The sequence below is a fragment of the Hypomesus nipponensis genome, chromosome 9 (genome assembly GCF_054491055.1).
Source record: "Hypomesus nipponensis isolate SF chromosome 9, ASM5449105v1, whole genome shotgun sequence".
Lineage (NCBI taxonomy): Eukaryota > Metazoa > Chordata > Actinopteri > Osmeriformes > Osmeridae > Hypomesus > Hypomesus nipponensis.
This window is the reverse complement of record NC_140369.1, coordinates 11,741,490-11,765,758: the sequence shown is the minus strand read 5'-3', so window position 1 is coordinate 11,765,758 and position 24,269 is coordinate 11,741,490. Positions and strand designations below refer to the sequence as shown.

The 24,269-nt window shown below is 40.4% G+C and overlaps 2 protein-coding genes across 3 annotated transcripts; both read right to left on the bottom strand.

Moving 5' to 3' along the window:
* Window positions 1-136: 136 nt before the first annotated feature.
* LOC146272945 (endothelin-3) lies at window positions 137-6,102 on the bottom strand. 2 transcript variants are annotated; one of them, XR_014766606.1, is made up of 5 exons: window positions 5,835-6,102; window positions 5,192-5,435; window positions 880-1,032; window positions 545-697; window positions 137-400 (listed from the first exon to the last, which is right to left on the bottom strand). XR_014766606.1 is itself a non-coding variant. In XM_084705324.1 (4 exons), the coding sequence occupies exons 1-4, from the start codon at window positions 5,902-5,904 to the stop codon at window positions 682-684; spliced, it is 483 nt and encodes a 160-aa protein (XP_084561450.1). In that variant the 5' UTR covers window positions 5,905-6,102; the 3' UTR covers window positions 137-681. The 2 variants fall into 2 exon arrangements, 1 of the variants encoding a protein (XP_084561450.1); XM_084705324.1 differs by having other exon boundaries at window positions 137-697.
* A 7,032-nt stretch (window positions 6,103-13,134) lies between these two features.
* On the bottom strand, window positions 13,135-21,938 carry znf831 (zinc finger protein 831). Its single transcript, XM_084705669.1, has 3 exons — window positions 17,768-21,938; window positions 15,426-15,718; window positions 13,135-14,699 (listed from the first exon to the last, which is right to left on the bottom strand). Exons 1-3 carry the CDS (start codon window positions 21,936-21,938, stop codon window positions 13,923-13,925), a joined length of 5,241 nt encoding a protein of 1,746 aa, XP_084561795.1. The 3' UTR covers window positions 13,135-13,922.
* Window positions 21,939-24,269: the final 2,331 nt, after the last annotated feature.

Below are 24,269 nucleotides of genomic sequence, written 5' to 3'. Positions count from 1 at the left end.
GTAACTTGACCATATGAATCAAATATGTGAGACATACAAAAACCAATAACCCCTTCAGATCATTTTATGTCCACTTCAAGTGCACCGGCTTGCCAGTCTTGGATTAGTGTAGATCCACATCAAGATAAAAATAGGAAAGTCTTAGCATATATTTATTATGTAGATGTTTTGAGGGTGCACTAGGCACCAAGAGAAACATTTTGTGTATTAGTCTTTCCGGGCCAATGCTCATTGTCCATATAGGCCTTTTTCTTGATCTGACTGTCTTGCATATCGAAGCCAGCTGATGGAAAAATAATGAAAAACACCTCCCATCTGCGGGGGCAGATACATAAAGAGATGGACAGAAGGAGCACTTCATGAACGTCCCTCTTCTCTAGTTTCTCTCCTAAATGTCAAACTTGAAAATAGAAGATTTTCAGTTATCAGTCCTTTAGTTGGCTGACAAGACAGTTAGCTGTGGTACAGTCCAGCAAGGTGCCCACTGAATTACATGTCCATGACTGGATGTCTATGGAGGTATACACTTGATATATTACTTTACCTAGGTTTTTTAAGTGTACAATGTCACTGTGGGATCCTATAATACATCTCAGTCAGGGCGAAAGGCTCTTTAAGGTGAACATGGCTGTGTCATGACAGGTAGAACTGATAATCACAGAACGGTCTTAAGACAGTTGACTATGGCTTCCTTTCCCTGTAGAAAAGAAAGATACAGAAGTAAGTTGCTGCACAGATAAAGCATGTGCCAAGTGAAAACACTTAAGTTCATTTTGTTTCCTATGTCGTGTCTGAAGAGCACACTATTGCTCCCTTAACAACTATGTACAGAACAAACATGTAGTTGCATGTTGTCACTTATATGTGTTGTTGTTTTACCTCTCCTTGCAGAAACTGCTGCACGCTGTGTCACTCTGCAGGGCACAAACACAGCGTTGTGACTCGGCCTGTTTTCCTCCACTCTCTGTCTGGGTGGAGCGGCGCACACGCTCTGAGCCTCTATAGTTGGACATCCCATAAGGAACAGTGTGCCTGCAAATATAAATGTTATTAAAAAATATATTTTGACCATGCAGGTTAGTTAAAACCCATTCTTTATGGCATCAGCAAACAAACAGCAGGAAAACAGCAACCAACTGTGGAAACTAGCACATCACACAAGAAACCCGACATTGACTTTGTAGAGACTCTGGGAGAGGCCCTGTGTCTGAAAAATCTTGTGTATGACAGAGAGCACATCAATGTAGCAACATAACATGGTATCAAGACAACATGATAGCAACATGCAACACACAGCAGCAACAAAAACAACATTACTAGCACAACAACACTAAACATACAGTAAAATGTCTGAGTACAAAATGTGAAGAAAAAAAATGATTGGAAAAAAAACCTGATCCTGAATCCTGAATGAAGGGGTAGACGTAGGGATATGTGGTTTAGGAGCCCAAACAGAACATGCTTGGCAGAACAAGTTTGGGAAGTTCAAGGTGTGAATTATAACAGAAGTAATTAGTTTTAAATAGGGCACAGTGAAGAGATTGAGCCTTGAGGTTCTCCCTTGGTGACAAGCTGAGACATTCACAAACATGTTTACATTTGAAAAATACTCAGGGATACTGCAAAATGTATGCCTTTGTTTGACTTGAATTGTGATAACAAGGGTTAAAATACAATACACAAAATTAACTTTTTAAGAACTGACGACTACCTCTTGGAATTGTTGAAGAAATCAGGGATTTATTATGTGCTTATGTTAATCACAGTAGTGGATCATTGCTGGACTACTGTAACGTACTTTTCGCTGGTCTTCCCAAGAAAACTATGAAAGACTACAGCTCATTCAAAACTCTGCAGCTAGATTATTGACCAAAACTAAAAGGAGAGAACACATTAGTCCTGTTCTAGCTACTTTACACTGGCTTTAAACTTGACTTTAAGGTGCTTCTCCTCACATACAAAGTTCTAAATGGACAAGGACCTAGCTACATTGCTAACTCTCTTACTAACTACACACCAGCTAAAACACTGTGATCATCAAATGCAGGCCTATTAGAGGTCACTAGACATTTTCAAAATATTTTTCCCAAAGCATTTTAATTTTATCTCAGAAGGGTTTTAATACTTTTATTACTTACATTATGTTTTCTATTGATTTTAATTCACGCAAAGACTGCGGCTTTTGTTTTGTTGAGTTTTATTTATATTGGGAAACCACAAAGACTGTGGCTCGAGATACCTCAAAGACTGCGGCTCGAGATACCGCAAAGACTGCGTCCTGTGTCTTTTGGATTCCTGCAAAGACTGCGGCTTGTGTTTTGTGAAGTTACATTTTTATCTATATTGGGAAACCACAAAGACTGTGGCTTGAGATACCTCAAAGACTGCGGCCTGTGTTCAGAAGGGTTTTATTACTTTTATAATATGTATTATTGTTTTTATTGTTTTTATGTAAAGCATCTTGAGCTGCAATTCTTGTATGAAATGTGCTGTATAAATAAAGTATTATTATTATTACTATTGACGTATTATCTGATATTGTATTCTGTCTTATTATTCATGAATATATTCCTACTGTAATCTATATTATGTTCTGATGACAGTCATGGGTCCATGATGTAGTGTCCACCTGATAAACACCTGTTGGCTGTGTGTTATCTTGGTTGTTCCCTTTCTACTATAAATTCTCAGAAAGGCTGTAAGCGACACTGTGTTTTTAGATTTGAGATTCTCTATTCAAACTACAGATTTCTTAATACTTATAAACCCAGAACGGAAGTGATTAGTCACACCGTTCCTGAAGAGATGGATAGAACTGAGGAGGCTAATTAAAATGTCCAGACCGCAGATCTCCATGAACTTCAGAGCAGAGTTGATGAGATCAAATCAAGACATTGAGCTGCACTATTGCCATTTCACAATGTCAAGAATAATAATAATCAGTCTCTAATATTGAAGCAAGAGCGCGCTGGGTAGTTTGATTCAAGAGGGGAATGAAAGCTCTCTAGTCATGCTTGTCCTCAGCAGATGCTGTGCAGGGTTAGTCCATTATTCACAATAATTGCGTTTAAACTGTGCATGTAAATAGAGGATGGTCTCCAAGGAGCTCTTTGGATGTTCTGCTCTAGTGGCTGGCACAGTTGTTTACAAAACACAGGAGGAACCACATGGAGGAACTCCCTCTCAAAGTCACCAGGGCGGTGGAAAACCCAATATATCCCCTCTTCATTCCTTAACGCTGTGCATGACTCCTGTTGAGCAGCATGTCTCCTGTGGCACTCCCTGTCCACCTGGTTTCTTAGAAAACCGGACAGCTACATAAAGTGCATAGGATCCCTTCATAAATCAAAGTGAGCATAGAAGGCTTGTCTAATGTCTGTACAGACAGGGTGGGAGACCTGGCTCCACTGTGTGACAGAGGCTCCTGCTGTGTATTTATGGTCTCCTCATGAACCATCTGGCATCTGAGCCACAATACATCCTCAATCCCAGGGACTTGCTTCTCAAAGAGTAAAGATGCATATCATCACCCCTGTCATTTCTATCAGAACTTAGACTCAAATCCACCCCAGAATCCCGCCAGCTAGACTCAGATGCCAGTCAGAAACTCTAGTGACCCTTTGGGTTTAAGCGGTGCCTTTGGCCTTGACATACAGGTTATATACACTCACACCCCAGGAGCCTGTAACATGAGTTCAGGCAATATGCAATGAATGGGGTGCTAAAAACATAAATCACTGAACAGCTAGCATACACTGTCATTTACATTGTCTTGTGTTGAAAACCTTTTTTCAACATAAAATGTTCTTAGTGTTATAGCAATTTTACAATCAATTATCACTGGAATGTTAATGCTTTAAGTTGCTCTTTGAAGTGGGGTATTTCATGAACTATTAGTTTCACAAAGTTAGCCCATTTCAGAATTATCATGGTATTTTGTTCAAAGAAAATAGACATGTTTTTCTTTCATGTCAGGGTATCTGCAGGGCATAGCCGGCTTGACAAATAACAAGTACTGTATTTGAAAAGTAATGTTAGGCAAGGTTGGAGGGTCATGTAGTCATTGGAAAAATATGAATCTGGATAGAGAAAGAAAGAGAGGGATAATTACATCTGCTGTAACGGACAGATGTAAAAAGGAAGGTAAGATTTGATTACTTGTGAAAGTTGTTAATTTCTCTTTAAAGGTATTACTGCTTAGGGAGATGAAGCCAGTGACTTACTAGATATCTGCCACATGCTGTATACATAATTTATTGTGTAGTAAATACCATACATGTGTTTGTCAGCACTAGTAATATTGTTATTACATTTTCAGTTTTTCTGGTGCAGAACATTAGTGTAGTAGCAGTTTGGTAGCTACATTACACACATCTACATATTGGCAGAAAATAGTTCAAATTAGATGATCATAAATACATAAATCATGGGAAAGTTAACATGAAAAACCTTTAGTTAAGAGCTGTTTGGCTTCAGAACATATTAGTAATCTAGGCATAGGCGAGTTAAGGTTGTTCTGGTCGAGAGCTTGGGAACTAGTACACTATGACACGACTCATTAATCTTCTATTACTACTAGTACTACTCCCAAGTTTATAATGCCTTCGAAACTTAAATTCAAAAATAATTCTTGACAAACACCTTATATTAAGTTTTATGTTTATATTAACATAAACTATCATGTCACAACATAGCAATACCGTATAACAACATTGTAGTTACTGCCATGTAGTTACAGTTCCTAATGGCTTAGTGGTACAAGTTTTGCACATGTGAAACTTGGTATGGGGGCAGTTAGGCTTTCCAAGGGTGAGTGAAGATTAACATCGATCTTGTTTCGGTGACACAACCTTCACTTGCCCCTTTACAAGATTCACTCTCTCCTAGTCCAAACACCCCTCCCCCATGCTGTGCCTTCTTACACTTTTGTTAAAACCTATCCTAACACTTAATCATTTAATGACATTGCAATTCCTATGCACCAAAAACGCTTTTTTTACTATGGTTATTGACATATGGTCTAAAGTAATAGCTCAGTATATTTGTTGTATTTAAAGTGTAGCTTGTGTTTTAATGTTGAAGGAATATTACTAGGACAACTGGCCCAACATCACAGACATATTTAAGATGAATAGGGTTAAGTTCATGTTATTGTGAAAATGAATTAGTGAGAAATGTTCATCACACTTACTCTGGGGTGTTGATCCAGATAATGTCCAAGTGACAATAGTAGACACATTCCTTGTCTTTGTAAGTGTAACATGTGCATCTCTTGGAACGTCTTCGAGGCTGTGACAGCTGACACTGGGGACACTGTGAACCATTGCTGTTGGAGGCAACCCTGCCTAGCTGCTCTGGTGAGGTCCCAAGGAGTTCACTCATTTTAGCAGACACCAGCTCTCTTCTTTGACTCACATCCTTGCGTGTTGGAGATCCTAAAAAATATTTGGAAATCTTGTGTTAAATGCTAAATATGACATTAATAAGCTCCTTATATAAAACCTCATATTCTAGATTAATGCATGTGATTTATTTGTGAATCTTTCAATGAACTAGAGCAGCTACGGAAGAACACAGCACTAGGTTAACAAGGGATGATGGGTTGAGGTAAAAAAAAAAAACTGGTGCCACATTCACAAATGTACAAGTTTCTTAACACAACACTGTTTAGTCAATGGACAATTATCACAATCGACAAACTATATAACGTTTTTGGCTATTCATTTCAGAAATGTAATGAACATGTAGGTTCGATACATCAATGGTTTCCTTATTTCTTATCGTGCAATCACTTTTTACCATATTATAGTAAATAACAATGACACTTAGCCTACCATTTGCCAAAACAGCTGTTAGCCCGATAAAAAGCAAAACTTTCAGATCCATCTGTGGCGCACTAGCCATGCGTAAAAAAAAATCAATTTAACAGATAAAAACAAGTGACAGTAAATGTGCCGTATCCGAACGTAAACCAACGGATAATTGTTGGGTCTTGAAAGTAAAATCAGGAGGTATCCGGGTTGTTTTTCAGAACACGCATTTTACGTTTCTTTGAAAGACTTGTTGAGTGAAAGACAGCTCAATAGTGCACTCACGGTAGAGAACAGTGCAGGACTCGCTGTTGTACTTCAGGCGCACATTGAAGTAAGCCTTTATAGCTTGTGAGGTGAAAGCAAAAACAGGACAAGCACAACCCGCTAGGGGCTGTGGTACGACATCAGTCGCGCGCGCACACGAGAAGAGCTATGATTCGGAGTGACCCTGAGTAAGTAAGTTGTTAATGACCCCACTTAAAATGGCTTTGCCCATTTTAGTTGGAAATGAATTCATGGCAATTAAGGTTTAGTCAATATGTGTGTGTGCCTGCGCATATTCGTATTTTATCAAAGGAAAATGAGACAAAACTAGAAGAGTAACTACTGTAGGCCTAAAACTCAAATGTCACTGTTTATCAGTGAACTGCAGCTTTCCTTGTCTTGTCTTGTGAAGTAAGTGAACTAATTGGCTCCCAAATCTCAATCTTACTGAAGCCAGACAATGTGTAACCCACCTAGGGCAGTATACTGACATATTGAGGCAGATATGGGTGAAACTATGGCATGCCATCAAAAAGTTGTCTTATGCACCAAATCATCTTTTCTAAATAAACTCAACATAGTTACACAGTCACATGTTCACTAAGTCCCACAGTGTTTGGACAGTGATTTAACATTGATTTAATGTGCATTGACGTTTCCAACGGACTTTACACATTACATAATTGCCGATGCATTGTAGAATTAGAGCAGTATAGATATAGTATAGCGCAGTATGTTTTTTTTCTTTTAGCATTTTAGAACATTCAGGATACCTAAATTAAATATAAAGAAAAAAACATTCTTAGGTCATTTAGGACAAACCTCAAGCATCATGTTTTCATAAAGTATGTCAAGAGGATTTCAACATTATACAGTACTCAACCAGTCAGTTTGATATTATCTTAGAAACCCATTTAATCATTGTAAATCCAAGATCTCATGATACTTTGATTGGAAATAGATATAATTTCTCTCTCCATAAGTGCCTTTCTGTGGAACTCGATTGTGTTTGAACAGAAAACACATTGGGAAAATAAAGTCGAAATCAAGGCAATGGTTTGGTGGTTGAGGGAGGACCTTCTGAAGTTACCTTGTATGTCATGGGAATGTAAGGCACAGAGATTAGAATACTCATTCCACATTGATCCCGTTGGGAAATTAATCTTAACTAAACAGCTACTAGGAGGCCCCTTAGCAGCATCAAACCCCCTCACATTTCTCACTGAATTCAAATGTTGCTTAGGTTTCTATAGTTGAAAACTGAATAGATCTGGACCCACTCACTTGCCAAATATATGAGGATGTGCAAGGATTTACTACATGGTAAAGTACTTTGTAAATGTATATGCATCGATTGGTAAAGGTTTATGTTTAATGTAATATTTGCTCTACCAAGGTCATTCTGAAGAGAAATCATCAATTATTTGGTTTATCCACTTTACACAATTTGGGAGACCTGGAGTGCATCAGAAATGTCCAATAACTAGCCTTCAGATTAGTTAAATAAAGGGTGATCTCTGGGGGGACTGGGTTAGATTTAGAATGATCCAGAAATGTGTTATTGTCTGATTCGGCATAAATAGCTGAGGCTGTCATTAACAAGTGTTTGTAAAAGATCAGCACAAAGCACCACAATTGAATAATTTCAGCAGGATTTTCAGAGGGTGCTATTGCTGGCAACCCAATATTGTGAACATTTCTGTGGAAAAGAAGTTTTCATTTCTCCCCATTCAATTTCCGGAGTTTGAGAGTTGAGGGCTATGCTGATGGTATGAGCTTTATTCAAGCTATTTCATGCTGTCCAGTTCTGTCAGCTCTTGGGTTCAAAGAAGAGATCACCAGAATTAGATGCAGCTTGGAGGCACAGCGAAGACATTAGTGAATGGACCATAGTCTTTGTTGTTTTGTCTCAGCTGCATTGACAATGAAAAACATATCACAAACATGAACTTGAAGTCACTATTAAAATCATGCAACAAAAATAACACAATTTGGGAAATGTAAACAGTTTTTCCCTTGCCACATATGAAATGCTCTTATACAAAGCCCCAGAGCTAAACATGGGTTGAAATGTATGATCCAGCTTTATTGACCCTGGATTAAATCCTGTGTCTGTGGACTCAGGACTCAGGTGGAGAGTATATTTATAGCAGGGACATCTTAACGCAAGAAAAAAACAATTGACCCCAGAATGAGTGTTTGCAGAAGGTATGTAGCCTAATGCTCAACCAGGTTATCTGGTTACTGGCCCTTTTTAGATGATGAATCATGGAAGTGAGATCCTCCATGCAGGGGGGGGGGGTTCAGAAGAATCAGAATGGGATTTATTCGCCATGAAAGTTTGCACAGACAAGGAATTTGCTTTGGCAGGAAGGTGCATACAATAAACATAAAGGACCCTAAAATTTAAATATGTGGACTATCTATACAAAGGGTACATAAACTAGCAGTAGTAAGTGGAATTAGAATTAATTAAAATGTACAATAAAAAATTAATACAAAAATAGTATAGCCACCGTAGTTCTGGGACAGCTTGGATGCCTCCCAGGCTCACAGGTGTGGGAGCAGGGGCGTTGTTAGACCCTTTTTACTGTGGCATGTGCCCCAGTATAAATCTGCTGTGCCGTAAAATCTTTTTAGTTTCAACAATTAACGCGCAATTCAATGTCAGCGCGCTCTTCTGAGCTTGCCAACTGCAGCACACACACAGAAGTCCAGGTGTCGGACTCGGCACACAAGTCAGAATTGAGGTAGGCTAAGAAAACATTACAAAACTGAATAAAGTTTCTAAATTATAGGCCTACCGAACATCTTATCTTGACTACAAAACAATATTACATGAAGCTTAAAAAAACAGTTTTTGTGCTAAAATGAATGCGAAAAAAATGTGTGCGCTCGCATTAACAATTGATGTCCTTGCCAAAGCTGATATCAAGCTGATGCGTCCCTGAACTGTTGTATTGGGTTGAGCAAGGGGAGTTTCTATAGCCGAGTAGTGCATTGTGCGCAGCACGCTTGGAAGAAAAAAAAGAGATATGATTAACAACCTGTGTGGGAGTCACAGTTTAAATGGACAGGCCAAATGGAATAGACTTCAGTCATCATATTTTATTCCAAATACCATCATATACATATAAATAAAATCATATACAAAATAAAGGTATGGCCTCACCAACAGTGAGCTGCGGAAAAGCTAAACACAAACTCCCTTTATGGAATGTAAACAAAAAAAGGTTTGTTTGCTAAATTATTTTATTTGACTGGAAATCAATGAAGAGCTTACTAGTTAGCAGTTGATGGCTGCTGTCTAGTCTTATCCACCTCCTTCCCAAAGGCTGTCTCAGAGATTATGGTGCAGTCTGATGCTAGGAAGATGAATGCATGTGCAGGAGCCCAGTCTCTCTGTCTAACTGACAGACTCGCTGCAGGAATGTGGCTCCTGGCTGATCTACTCTCAGACTCCAATAGACCCTCCACGAATCAGCCGAGACAAATTCCCCTCTGGCCTGTGCTCGTCTCCACCAACTCATTGTCTCAGCTTGTCTGCTTGGTCTCACAAGGTCCTATTGTACATTGTTCCTTTGGGATGAGGCCCTGCACAACCAGCAAATCTATCAGTTTTTAAATCACTTAACAGATCATATAACACATGCCAGACCAAAAATAACATTAGATTAAAGCATTGAAGCTACATACAGCACAACACAATGTCCACCTGGAGTTACAGTACATCATCCACATGTTAGGATGTAAATAACAGACATGATACAATGATGAACTCTTTGACACAACATGGACATGCTTACCATTCTCTGCATATCATTCTAAAGCTTCTGGTTTGGATGTTCTGCTGCTGACAAGGTAAATGTGGATCGGATTCATAGCCGCTTCTAATTGGTCCCTGGAGGTCTGTCTATGTGGTGTAATAGGCAGCATGGCAGAAACGTTTGGCAGTTTTGTGGAACCCATGACACTTCAGTATTCGTCTAACAAATACTATGATAATTCATCTCTCTGTTTCTACTACAACTAGGGAATAAACAAAAAACACAACACTGTCACACGAGTCACAGGCAGCAACATGTCTGTTTTGCACTGCATGGTTGTGATGTATATGCCAGAGATTGGCTTGGAGATTGGCAATTTTAAGTCCTTGGAGATTTGTTTGTTTTGTGAGTTTTCATAAGGATATGTCAACTCTCCTCCTCATTCCCTACATACCAGACAGACGACAGACATTCTCTCTACATTAAGACATTAAGCCTTTAATAGGAACTGATTATATATGATCGTGGGATTCCTAATTTACAATCCTTGGAAGATATCTTTATCATTGTAACCACAATGTACTTAGAAAGAAAATATGTTAGAGTTAGTGTACATTTCATTTTGATTTCATCTGTTTTAAGACACATTGCACTTGATAGAATTTCCAGGTAACTATTAGGACTTGTAATGTGGAAACTAAATAGCAACGGTGAACGTAAATGAAAGGTTCAGGATGCTTACCTTCGTCCAGAGATTTTTTGGACAGTTATTAATATAATTCAGGAATATCAGGAATGAGGTGGGCTTTTGTGCCCTGTAATAAACTGTTTAAGACCTACGGTAATAACCATTTGAACAACCCAAGGTTTGCACAAAGTGAAGATAGACTGGTTTAGCCATTAGGAACTCATTACAGGAATAACATCTTCCCACAGTGAGTCAGTGAGCCAACTAGTAGCTCCACAGACACATGTTGACAGTAATTCTTCTCTGTTACACACTTTAGACCAACATCTGTTAGTCTGGGCTGTGATAACTTATCAGAAAAAGAAGAAGTACTGCAGATAGAATGTAATAGAATAATGCTAACTGTATATCACACTGAAAAAAACACAGTAACAGTCTTTAAAGATAACATTAAATATACATAGTTCTTATTTTAATTAAACCTATTAGGGGGAATACTAATAACTTACGGAAACAATTATTGACATTAGCAAACAAACTATGCAGCGCCTCAGGAGTATGTCAGAATCTTGACAGCCTAATGCTTATTGTCAAACATGATTCTTTTATAACTCAAAACATAGTACATGTGGAAGCTCAGTTTCTCTGTTATTCAGTAACATTCATTTACCTTATCAAGTTAACAAGTGCAATTTGGCAATATAGAGCTCTGTTGGAGAGCTTTGTTGTATGGCTATAATAATATTGTTTCACAGTAATAATAACCAGAATGTGTTCAACAGCATTAGGGGGAGAACAGACACACATACCTGTTTTCACTCCTAAATGTGAGCAAGCTTTTTTGTTTCTAATCATTTCTGAATATTAAGAAAACTTGAAGAATGTGTTTGTGGTGATAAACGTTGTTTGGCAACCATGTATAAGAACTGTGGTGTGGCTCAGCAAAGATGATGACTCCTTTTGGTAGATTTGGAACTTGAATGCAGTCATATGTACTGCAGATGGCCTGGCATGGGAACAAAACAAGGAGAGAAGTACAGCGCACTTAAAGGATAACATTTACTAGGTTAAAGATACTTCATTCCATTAGTAAGCCATGGTTTTCAAGCACTCTGGCAGTCCCTTGCTGCACAGCTGTCATTCTGAGAATCCTTTTGAAATTCTCAGTGTTATCTTGGTGACGTAAATTACCTGCCTGTTTTACTGCACTAAACAAAATGTTTCTTCTCAAATCAAGAACTCACAAATGTATTGTATGTCTAAATAGCTTTGATCTTGGACAAAAAGAAAGAATAGTGTGAATTGGATGACTGGCTGACACAATTGATTATCCAGTTCTCCTATCTATGACCTAAGGTTTAAGTCTGGCTGTCCCTGCCTAGGGTACTTAACTGTTAAAACATGTTCAGCCAGGCCCTGAGAGGACCACCCTTTTTCTGACCCCTGACTATGCATTGTCTTCCAAAATACTTTCTAAAGCTGTATTTTCTTTCCATTGACACCAGTGCAATAGTCATTTCCCACCTGTGCTGAGCTGGTGTCTCAAACTCTAAGCCATTCCATTAGGGACTAGTGATAATCATCACAGTCATCACTTTCAAGCCTCAATATACAGTGTGTTGCTAAGTCTTGTGTCTCTTTGTTGTGGTCTTCTGTCTAGATTCAATTAATCAGAACAGCACTACCCATACACACCTCTTCACATTCACACAGTTCATCACTTAAGCAAAAATAAATCTAGTGTCAAAGTTTAAACTCACAACAGAAGCGGATTAGTTAAATAGACCTGAAAACCAAATTAAAGATTCTTTGTCACTTTATCATTAATATAACCCTGATCAGTCACACACACTCAATGACCATCAAACTACCTACCAACCCCCCAGAAATCACACTCTCCACTAATCTTTGCAACAATGTTTTGCAATCGTTGCAACAGACTTTCAGCAAAGACAGCATGAAAGTAGTGCTAGACTGCTCTAAGTTGACCCTCCCACCCTCTTTACAGATCTCTTCTGAAACAGATGACGTATGGCAGATGGTCCAGAGTAAAGGCCTCTGCAGACACACTGAGAGAGAGACTCTCAACCCTCCATCATCCAACCTTTCTCTGTTCCCCATGACTGACTGCATGCTTTATATAAAGGTGAACGAAGTTGAGTGATTGTAAATATATATTGTGCTGCATGTGGAAGTCCCTCCAAATGTTGCTGAAATATGAGGAGTGATAAGTGATATATGGCATTCAGGGAAGACCATCAAGCACAGATGGAACACAATATGTTATTTTTCTGGATAAGATTTTGCATTTAAAGTAAACATTGTTCTCTTGCTAACTCACAAATGTTTTCTGCCATCTGCAACTGATTGTTATAGAATTATTAAAAAAAATTATGCTGAGTAATTGAGGTGATGAAAAAAGAACGTTGCATGTTCTTAGCCTTTTGTTGTCTTGTAGGTGTTTACATTGATATCCATATATATTTTTTATACATTTGTCATATATGCAGTTTTAGAAGCATGTATGCCAGAGAAGCTAGGAGTTTTGTTAACATTTTCTTTTTCATTTATTCAGCATTTAATTTGAGTATACATTTTTTATATTTCTATAAATAAGTTATAAATCACAAGAGGGCATGTTATATCAACAAATCAATGAATCAATCAATAAACCATGGGTTACTATGGTATAGGCACATGGTGCAGCTATTTGAAATATATGTAGACTGAATCAACTGTTTTCTGTATCTCCACCATAATACCACCATAATACCATGCTGCCAGCTTTTGAAAAAGAACACTGTACTTTGACTTAATTAAATGAAACTTTGGAATACCCCAATAATCCCTGTGTCTGACCTATTTACACAATGCACATTAACAAGAGCGATACCATACAGCACAACAGACATCCACAGCAGACAGAAGTGCTCAGTTCTATGCCATATAAGGTATAAGTACCTGCCGTGGTTTCCTGTCGTAACACCAACCTGATGATCAATGGCTGCCTGAGTTATGAGATTTGTTTGCACGTGCTCGTTTCCTGTGATCTGCACTCCTGTGCCATGTCAGACTGACTCACTATCAGTAAACACAGTCTGGGAAAGGATTGCATTCCTGTGGTGGAGGGTGCTTTGCCCCAAGTGCCCTAACTGGCAGCCCAACATCAGGCGATAAAGAGGTGATGCATGATTCATATGAACAGGTGTGTGTGTGTGTGTGTTGGGGGGCAAGGGTACAGAGCTGCAGGTGTGAGAGTGAGAGCAGGAGCTAATTTTGGTGGTTTCGGTTGCACGCGAGAAAGACACGTTAGATTGTGACACACACCAACTATGAGTCTATCTCGGCCCGCGTTTATGTCTGCATGTGTTCCTGTGTACTCCCTCCTGTCTACAACTCAATGATCAGCTTCCCCTCATCATCGCTGCTGCCGGTGTCCTCTATGTCCTCCAGGCTGCTCTGGACTGCCCTTGCCCCACTCATCAGACAGTCAGGTAGCAGGTTGGTGTGAATTTGTCCAGTTGATGATACAGAGCCATATTTGCTTGAACTCTCTTGCCTCACAGATACATTGGTGAGTGTGGTGTAGACTGGTGCTGTTAGCTCTCTGTTGTCAGGCATGTCCCCTGGCAGGGTGACAGCAGAGGTTCCAATGTGTAATGGGTACATGAGACTGTCCATAGTGTCACTGCTGTCTTGATGAGTATCCATTGTCATACTCCACAGGGCTATACTCATATGAGCTTTATCCACAGGAACGGAGTTTGGTGTTTTATGCCCTTTTGATGCAGATAGAGTGTTGCTAACGCTGCACATGACCCTGGTCTTGTTTACCTGGCTATGTTGAGTAATTTCAGTAAGGCAGGTATCATTCTGGACGGGTTGTTTTTGTATCTTGAATAAAGGTGAGCTGACATTTAACATTTTGGTGTCACACATTCGTTGGGGAATTTGACTACCAATAATCTTCATTTCAGGCTCTGAAGTATAAGGAATGCTAGTATTACAGTCTTGAGAGTTCATGGGACTGGAAGTGAGTGTCATTTGCTGAGAGAGTTGAGAGGGGTTGCAGAACATTCCGGCCTGTGTCTGGGAAAAAAACTGACGAGGCTCCGCTGATAGTCCACAGTTCTGATGAGAATCTGCTTTGTCCTTTGCCTCATGGAGCTGTTATTAAGAGAATCATATTTGCGTTAGCTATCATAGATGAAAGGAATGCCACCATAAGCAGACAGTCTTATTATCCTCTTCACTGAGCCATCTTATTAGATCAGTGCGGGGGCATTTTTTAAATACTGTAAAGCTTACCTGTCCTTTCAGTTTCAATTAAAATAACTATCAGAATTGGAAAGAATGCTAAATTTGTATTCACATATGGTGGATGCAGAGTTTACTGTAAAGTTACCCAGCTGCATTGTGGTAACTGGTGGTGAGCTGGAGGTATAATAAATGGAACTATGTAAAATAATGCATGTCAACTTGAATTTGTCAGATGCACAGCACCTGCAGATGAAATAGAATTAATGACTTGTACAGAGCTGTGGCCTCAAACATAAATGTTTAAACCTGTGATGAAAGAATTTACATTTGCAAGAACAAAGCATTTTGGCACACATAACAAAGAATAATCATATGGTATACATTCAGACTGTTACACCACATACTGTATGAGTATACATGGTGCTGGTAAGCCTGTTGTGTTGACCATCTGTATGTTTTGTTGAATGCCAATGTCTAAGCCACTGAGTCTGTGGTTTAAGTCTTTCTTTCTTTGATGAAAATTCAAAATTAAATTACGAGTTGCAGTTCTATTACAGTGGCCTACAGTGTCTAATATATGAAATATATATGTCTTTGCATCTTAGCTGTAAATATATTGGAAAATGTACCAACCTCATGCCGAAACACATCTGTTTGCTGGATATGTAGATCACCTGCCTTCAGCCTGACTTCCTCCCACTCCAGCACTTTGTTTCTCTTCAAACTTATTTCTCCTCCATCCTTCTTTTTCACTCTTCCTCTGCTCTGTTGTTGCTCAGCATGTTGGTTGTCTGGTTCTCCAAAAACCTTTCTCTCCCTGGACTCAGTGGCTGCGTTGTCGGGTTGCCAAAGAGGCCTCTGAAGGCCTAGTTTTCCATTCTCCCTTTGGATAGAATCTCCTGTCAGGCAGCCTCTCTCTAAATCCCCTAAGGGCACAACAACAAATTAAAAGCATTTTTATTGTGTATGTTTGTACGTGTTTGTGAGGTTAGGGGGCCAGGGGGGCGGACATGAGTTCACTACTGTTTTATGATCCTGTCCTTCATTCATATTTAGCGTTTGGCTTGTCCGGAACGATACCCAGTCAGTGAAATGTGATTTAAATTATGGATATTATTCCACCTTTATAATGCTATGGTATTTCAGTCAATAACATGCTGTTGAGCTGTTTTGATTTGATCTACACTGTAATGAGGAACTACCCATAGATACATGTAGTAAATGTCTGACCAAATAAACAATCACAACAACAAATTTAAACTTATTTACAGTCACTTATTTACAGTTTACTTTCAGTTAATGAGTGTGCTGACATTACACACTATATTTTGCAATGGAAGAAACAAACCTCTTTGGATTTCACGATTCAAAATATTTACAGAATATAAGAAAACATGTCTGACATGATTTTGAGTCCCATAGTTTAACTAAAGAAGACATTTATTGACTGTAATCATAGTATAACTCCAACATTATATTATTTAAATTGTATGCCTTGGGGGCTCCCTGTGGCTCACCAGTCAAGTGTGAGTACCACATTGGCTGATGCCTTACCACAGGGGGTTGGATTTGAATCCTCCTCAGACCATGTCCCGCATGTCCTCCCCTCTCCCTCTTTCCCTTACATTTCCTGGTCATTCTTCACTGTCGATCCCATAAAGCAGAAATGCCATAAAATAAAACTAAAAAACATAACACCTCATTGCAAACCTAATGTCAGCCAAATCAATGAATATGTAGTGATGGCATATCTGAGACTGAGACAAACATGTGGACAATACATATCATGGTTGGTAGATAGCTATGAAGGAGGAGATATAGCAGTAATTGTCTTAGTGAAAAAACAACTGGTCTGATACTCATGGTCTATTTGGTTTGGCTGAACTCTAGCGCGTGCCTCTGTGCAAAGTTGCTTTAAGACTAGTCTGCGTTTCTATCTCAAATTGCATGTCAGCTGTCTGGAAAGTAGACAGAGGCGAATCCTCTGTAACCCAGGGGTCTGCTGTGTGAGGAGCCCCAGGGGAAGGCACTTCCTCTGACCTCCAGAGGCTCCTCTATTGTTCCTGAAAGCATTTGATCAGTCAAAACACCACTGCCTAGTCAAGCCAAGAGGACTTGGAAGTGTGAACCAACTCTTACTCTCTGTGCCCGGTGGGGTATTTGTAGACAATACCTTGTAATAATCATCCTTTGGTGGTAATTTGCAGAAATTATCAACGTATTCAAACAATTATAAATTATTCATATTTTTGCATTACATTGAAAGAGGTTTGAAATCATAACCAATAAAGCCTACACATTCCCATAGAGTGTAGGTATCAAGACTTTAGACTGGAATAAAGAAATATCCCTGTATGAAAGCTCAGTTGTCAGCTGACCTATCTAAGCTGGAGGCGTAACTCCTGCATTAACATCATAGAGGTCATGTGTTCCTAAAAGTCATTATTTACTGATCAATTGGATTTGTTGGCAAACCATTTGTAAAAAAATATATAGACACTCAATTAATTGTTTGTAAAGACTTAAAAATAATCGTTTTAATTCAACATTTAGATTTAATTATTTACTTTATTAAGAGGAAATATTTATTGTGAAGGAGGAGCTGAAAGCTCTATTTTTCCAATGCAGAAAAATACTTTGCTTTTCAGAGACAATATATTTTTTACTTACTTACTGTTTATTCAGGGTGCCTTTTGAGGCAGTTAAAGATGGAATGTCAGCTGTCTTTATTTATTTTGTACAAAACTCATTGGTCTTTTCAGCAAAGGGTGTTGTGACAAGTTTTATGACTTCTCATTTCAAAGAGAATCCCACAAGAACCATGATCATTTACTACCCCCTTGTGGAGGAAAGAGGTAATTCAAAAATAAATATCAGATTTCTGACAATTTGTAAACTTGATTGTGCTCACAATTGCATGATGCAGCATAAACTAAGAATAACTTATACAATTTGATAAACGCCCGATTGCCTACCTGTTGTTGGGTCTTGATTGGATAAAGAGACACCAGGGGCATGTTTGGGCCTTTCCTCATGAATGCTGTAAGGCTCAAAGGTAAACTGGACCAGCTGTGTGTCTCTGTGGTTAGTGGAAGTTTTTTCCTCTGATTTACACTGAGCCTGGCATGGCAAAGGTACATGTACATCCAGAGTTTCGATGTTGATATGGCCCACACCAAATGTTTTTGATGACATTGTGGAACTAGAATAGATCTTTGAGTTCACAGGTTCAAATTCCATGAAACTACTATAGACTTGTATTTCTTTTGAGTCGGGTTCTCCAGAAGGTTTACAGGCTTTGTTCTGGAAAATAGAAGGCTCCTTTTTGGGGAAAGCGACACTGCTCTCAGCATTAGCCTTCTGACCAGAGCATGACTGCAGGGGCAGATAGGATTCTCTAGGCATTCCCTCTGAAGTAGGGGCTTCTTGTTCCAGGGTTGTATTCTTAGTTTTTATCTTGTCCATGTTACATGTGGTTCTTTGATTTAGAGATTTGTGTTGGCTATCATCTTCCTGTAATCCACTTCCTGAGCTGCTCTTCGCTACTGTAGAAGATGACAATGAAGAGCTGGCTACCAGGCAGAGTTTGTGTTGGCCAGGCAGCTCATCAGAAACCTGGCACTTTTGGCTAATAGGCTTCTTTGGGAGGACATTTTCTTCCTGTGTTTGGCTCCTTTCTGATTTCACACCTTTTGAGGAGACTGACATAACCCCCGCTCGGTTCTTCTGTGTTGGTAAAAGCATGTGTTTATGAGTTCCAGGGGTAAATAATGGGTCTGGTGATGTGGATGAAACCTGTAAAAAATGTTGTCCTGTGTTAGTTAAAGGAGTAGATTCAATTTTGAACAGTCTGTCTGTCTGCCTTCTATTTTTGTGGTCTGTAACAGCAATGTGTTGATCCATCTGATGAAAACGTTCTGGTAATAAGGATTTGATGTTCTGAAGACCTTCTGAGGATGACAACTTAACCTGATTTTGAGATTCAGCCCTTTTAGGCCCCAAATCTGCATTTATATCCACTGTTGCCCTGGTAAAATGGCTTTGTTCTTCATGTGTGGGGTCTTGCCTTTCAATCTGGGGCTCTATGAGAGCCAGCTGCTCATCAGATATGATCTCCAGGCAGATCTGGAGATCTGCCGTCCGAACATGAAATACATTCTGGGCAGCTGAGCACTCTGAGTCATTGTATGGAACAATGTGACAAGGTATGGCAGCTGTGTTCAACTCTTCAGTAAAACGGTTCTCTGATATTAATGAGACATTATTAGTGGAAACTGTACTGGGTGAAACTGTACTGGGTGAGGTTGTGATAGGCGTACATGTAGCAGAGAGGTTCTCTGCAAAAGCCACAACAGGTGGATGCTGCATATATGTGGTGGGTGGTTTTGCATCCCTTTCCTGGACTAAAATTGTTGTTGTTGTGACAGTCTCACTCTCAACTAAGGCTTTTTTGGTAAATGGCTGTTTTTCAACTGCTGTTGGTGAAGACATAACTGTCTGACTCTGATCCATACATGAGGATTCTGAGGATGGAATGTCTTTCTTTCCAGTTGTTATGGTTCTTGATGTCTGGCAGGAGGACAAGGTACAGATGGTGTTATGGCAAATTATACCAGTGGGTTGATTTAAGGTCAGTGTTGAAGAGTCTGAGTCTGTTGTGTTGGGTAGCTTCAGCTGGTACTTTGGTAGAAAGTTGGTTTTAGTGGCAGTGGGGTTGTTAGAGGAGAATGAAGTGCTCACATAGGTTCTGTTGGTCTTCATCACACACGAAGCAGAGCAGGTCATACCAAGATTGACAGGGAGCATCACTGTTTTACTGGCGTTGGGGTCAAACTGCGTCCCCAGTGAACATATGTTGTTGTCAGTTCTCTGCTTCTTAGTCTCTGAGTGAATACATCTTGTACAATGTTGATGTAGCGAGACACTGCCAGTGTGTTTCCCCCCATGCGTAACACTCTCTGTAACAGATTCTGTACTGTTAGCATTTGCTGCTCCAGTGGTTGGTGGATGTGTTGACAAAGACAGTTTTTCCACAAAGGTTGTTTTCAGCGTGGTAAACGAGGAATCAAGATGGCTGCCTCTTTGATATACATTCCCACGTGGGACAGAGGGCAGGTTGGCTGGAAGGCTGGATGGGTGACACACTGTTGCAGTGCAGTCTTTTGTAGACCCCACTGATGTGACAAGGTCCCTGTGCATTAATGAGCCCCTTCTCTGAATCCCCTGGACCACCTCATGCTCTAGGCTCGGCATTGACTTTCTAGCCTTGAGAACAGTGTTATTCTCAACTTTGTCTGTATTGTACAGCTTTTTAAAAGTTCCACCCCCATACATGTACCATTTGTTGTAGGCAAACTTCTGTGATTTCTTCCTGCGACACTTTTGGCTGCTTGGCTCCACACAAATGTCGTTGCTGTCGCCATCTGAGCAAAGACTGTTGGGAAAGACCTCCTCCAGTGATGATGTCAAAGCGAGGCCTTCTGTTGCCGGGTTGCAGTCCATGGCTGCTTGGCGTACCAGTGGGCGATGATTGGACACCTGCTGGTCTACAGACTTTGTGCCAAAGCCTGCTGGGTATGTATGTCCCAAGCTGCCTCTTCTGGCTAAAGTTATGAAATCTCTGTTGTGGGGAGAGGCTGTGCTGCTCCTCTCTGAGTGCTGAATTCCCACGCTGAAGGGCAGGGAACTGCTGCGTGTCAGGGGAGCATGTTCTACGCTGGAGGAGTGTTGGCTGGGCACAGAGCTATACAGGGCTGTCCCCCGGTCTGCTTTCTGCCAACTTAATGCAGCATTAGAGGGTTTGCTGGTCTTTATCTCAAAGTGAAATGAGTCTTTGTAGGTGTATGGCATAGGGAGGTCAATACTCCCTTGCTTGGACAACATTGTCTTCCGAGGCCTCACGTTTTCCAGGTGTTTATCATCCACTACTGCATCATTCTCAGATATCAGTTTGGAGATCCTTTCCTCCAGTTTCTTCTGTTCCAGCTCTGATACACTGGATTTGGTCTCTGAAGTAGTAAGGTCAGGCTTGGTGGAGATGTGGGTGGTGTTAGGCTGGTTGTGGACTTCCAGACTGGACTCAACAAGGGACTCCATGCTGTGGTCAGGCGGCACAATCCCAGGACTGGTGGTCCAGGGCTGCTCACTACTCTCACTGAATCCAGAATCTGTGCTGTCATGGCTCTGGGATTTTCCTTTCGATACAGAATTCTCCCAATGTTTGGAAAACAGGGTTGCCTCTTGCCTCTGGAGGGGGAGATGACGATTTGTAGCCACTCGAGGCTTTGTATTTTCAATTGTTTTATCTTTCTCTTCATCATTTGTCTTATCAAAGTAAGTCATACCCTCAGATTTTGTACCTTGGACCAAAGAGACATTATGGTCATTTCCAGGTGCAAGAATAAGGCCCACCAAAGCAGCCTGGTGCAGGGCCCAGCCTGTCTCTGGACCAAGCTGAGCAGTAGGGGGCAGCACAGAGCTAAATGGAGAGATGGCTTGACAGATAGATGCACTAACCTCCATGTTTTGATTCCCAGAGTCCCCACTGAGGACATCTAAAGACAGGCTGGTGGTATAAGTATCCCCGGAGCTGCTCAAGCTGTCTTGGCTGCCTAAACTGCTCTGCTCAGACTCAGATGAGAGGCGGGCGTGGGCCTGGGTGCGTTTATGCTTGTAGAGGTTGCTCTGGGTCTTGAAGGAGACGCCACAGGTAGCGCAAGGGTACGGCCTCTCCCCGGTGTGGCAGCGCAAGTGCTTCTCCAGCACACTGGGTTTCAGACAGTCCCGGCCACAATGAGGGCACAAATGCTTCCCTGTAGACTTGGGTCTGGCTGCAGACACGGCTGTCGCTGGGCTAGGTCCCTGATGAAGCTCTAGCCCTCCAGGGAAGTGGAGCGTCAGGAAGGGAAGTGTTTCTTTGGCATATAGAGGCGGCACTGGCAGATGCAGGTGGGCAGATTCCTGGGTGGCTGCAGGTAGCTGGGCTTGTGGGTGTATCTGTGCCCGGGGATGGGGTGGCGCAGCAGGTATCGTGTGGACGAGTATAGTCGTTGGTGGGGCCTGGACGTGCATCCTGTTTTCTCTCTGCGCTGAGACTGAGCTGCCAAGCACAGAAACATTCACAAAGCCCTGCTTGCCAGTCTCCATGGCAACAGCCGTTGTGATGTTCTGATGCAGGGCCTTTAATTACCTGCAAGGGAAACATCGTTTTCATTAGGCCTTCTGCTCGGCATGATCAAAGAATAACTATTTCTGTTTGAACGGGAGTGCTGCTCTGGTCTGTGGTTTATAGTGCAAGGCATTCAAGTCTTCATTTTCTGAGACATCAACTGTAATTAAACTAGACTGGGATGAATAAAATAGGAATTAAGTAAATAATGAATTAGAAACAAAGCATGCCGTTAGAGTCAACATGACTACCACATGAGAGGTTTTTTTAGTCGTGAAGATGATGACTATAGTAGTGGGACAACGTTTTCTGGGCTACATCAAAGCTAGACTATGCTGCTAAGGTGCAGTATGACATAATATGATTATTATGACAATTTGCAGTGCAGGCGATGCATGGAAATGAAAGCAAGCTAACACGTAGACTCAGACACACATACACTGACACACACAACACATGCACTACATAGCCATGAATGTGGTAAGAGATTGACCCATCAGAGAGAGATAGAGATAGAGAGAGGTGTCTGTTCTCTCATCTGTTAAAATTTGCATGTTGTTTTCTAGATCTGTACACAAACATATAAGCTTAAAATGTATTTTCAAATGTATACATAAAAAAATATCTTCAAGCAAAAGAAGATGTAGTCCTACAGTATGAAAACAGTGTGGCTCAGTGTGACACTATTGGTATGAGTCACAGATATCCTCATTTGAATTATGATTGTATCACCCTTAGAATTGTTGGTGGCTGTTTGATGTGAGTGCAGCTAAAGCACACCCACGCCAAACACTTTCTGTGGCACATTTTACAATGTCAAGTTGTTTTCTGCTCCCCGTTCCTTTGACTTAAACATCTATTCCTTTTTTTCTAACTTATCCTCAAAACATTCTAAATTCTAAAGCTCAAAGTAGAGTTACACAGTCAATGTGAAGCTCTTCCTCATACAGTACCCTGCTATCATTTCCAGTCAGATATGTAAATGTGTGGCATTCATGGACATACAGTCTCATAACCTACTTTGCTTGCCTGAAACAGATTATGTGAACACATAGCATTTAGTGACTAACCTTTTCCTGAAAAATAATACAATTATGATAAAATAGTTAAAATTCAAAGACATTTGGCTTTTGTCTTGGCATATCTGTGTATACTGTAGGTTTATTCTAAACTGAATGAATATGAGACTGTAAATTCACGTGTGCTATCGAAAAACATATATTAATATTTACCAACCAAAGTTTAGACAAAAACAATAATAATTGAAAGAAAATTAGATTAGAAAGTGTAAAGTAACACTTGACCATAAACCAAAGTCAACAATATCTTACTTTTCCAGACAGTTGCACCAGATCCACTTGTAATACAATACTGTCCGTATAGGTCAACTGGCAAGCTTACAGCATTGTTTATGCTCAATAAGGTACTAAACATGCATACATCTGTGAGTCATAAAGGCTTCTTTTAAAGCAGTTTGGCAGTTTTCTTTGATCAAATCTTTGCTCTTTGCAGAGGAAATGTTTCTGCTGGAGAGGACGTAGGAACCCTGTAAGCAATGCAACTGACACCGAATATGCACTACAAGAGAAGGGGGAGTGAGAAAGAGACAGAAAGAGAGAGAGAATGAGAGAGAGAACAGGACAGAGAACGGCAAAGACAGAGAGAGATCAGCACGAGGGAGAAGGGTCTGCTTGACAGTGCTGTTAAACAAAGATCGATGCATAAGTTGACATGTACAGAAAGTGATCAGCAAAAGAAAGAAACAGAGAAGAATATGAACTGAAAAGCACAGTTGGTCGCATTCCGAGAATGAGAAATTGCAGAACTGAAAGTATCAACAACATTTACAATAGAAGTAGGAAGTGCTCTGACGCTTCCAGCCTTACCTTTTACAGTACATCTCTCCCAGACTGACTGACTCGCTCTAACATCAACACACTGTGAGCTGCTACCTGAATAGTTCCTCTGATAAAATCTCTCTGCTTCTCTTCCTCTAACCACACCTCACCCACCCACCCACCCACTCGCAGGGCACACGAAAGATTCTGTGGGTGTAGTCAGCAAATCACAGGGTTGTGCTGGCATTGTCGTTGCCCATGAGGGTAATCAGATAATAGATGGAAGTGTTTGCAGAGAACATCCCACCCACTATCAAAACCACAGCCTTTTTTGACAATGTGTGCATAGTCCCATCTGTGTCCATGAGTATAGGTGTCTTATGTGTCTACGAGGGCAGCGGAGTGAAGGCTGCTTTCTGTGATAACATAAAGTTGCAGTCTGCAAATGTATTCTGTTTTGGAGGGAAATAC

Bases quoted from the DNA above. Each gene is read 5' to 3' on its own strand.
- znf831 (XM_084705669.1), bottom strand. From the start codon at position 21,938: ATGGAGACTGGCAAGCAGGGCTTTGTGAATGTTTCTGTGCTTGGCAGC. The intron at 15,719-17,767 runs GTAGGCAATCGG...TTGTGCCCTTAG, and splicing joins CAATCAAGACCCAACAACAG to GGGATTTAGAGAGAGGCTGC. The intron at 14,700-15,425 runs GTTGGTACATTT...TCTTAATAACAG, and splicing joins CAGATGTGTTTCGGCATGAG to CTCCATGAGGCAAAGGACAA.
- LOC146272945 (XM_084705324.1), bottom strand. From the start codon at position 5,904: ATGGCTAGTGCGCCACAGATGGATCTGAAAGTTTTGCTTTTTATCGGG. The intron at 5,436-5,834 runs GTAGGCTAAGTG...AATATTTTTTAG, and splicing joins AACAGCTGTTTTGGCAAATG to GATCTCCAACACGCAAGGAT. The intron at 1,033-5,191 runs GTAAGTGTGATG...TTATATTTGCAG, and splicing joins ATCTGGATCAACACCCCAGA to GCACACTGTTCCTTATGGGA.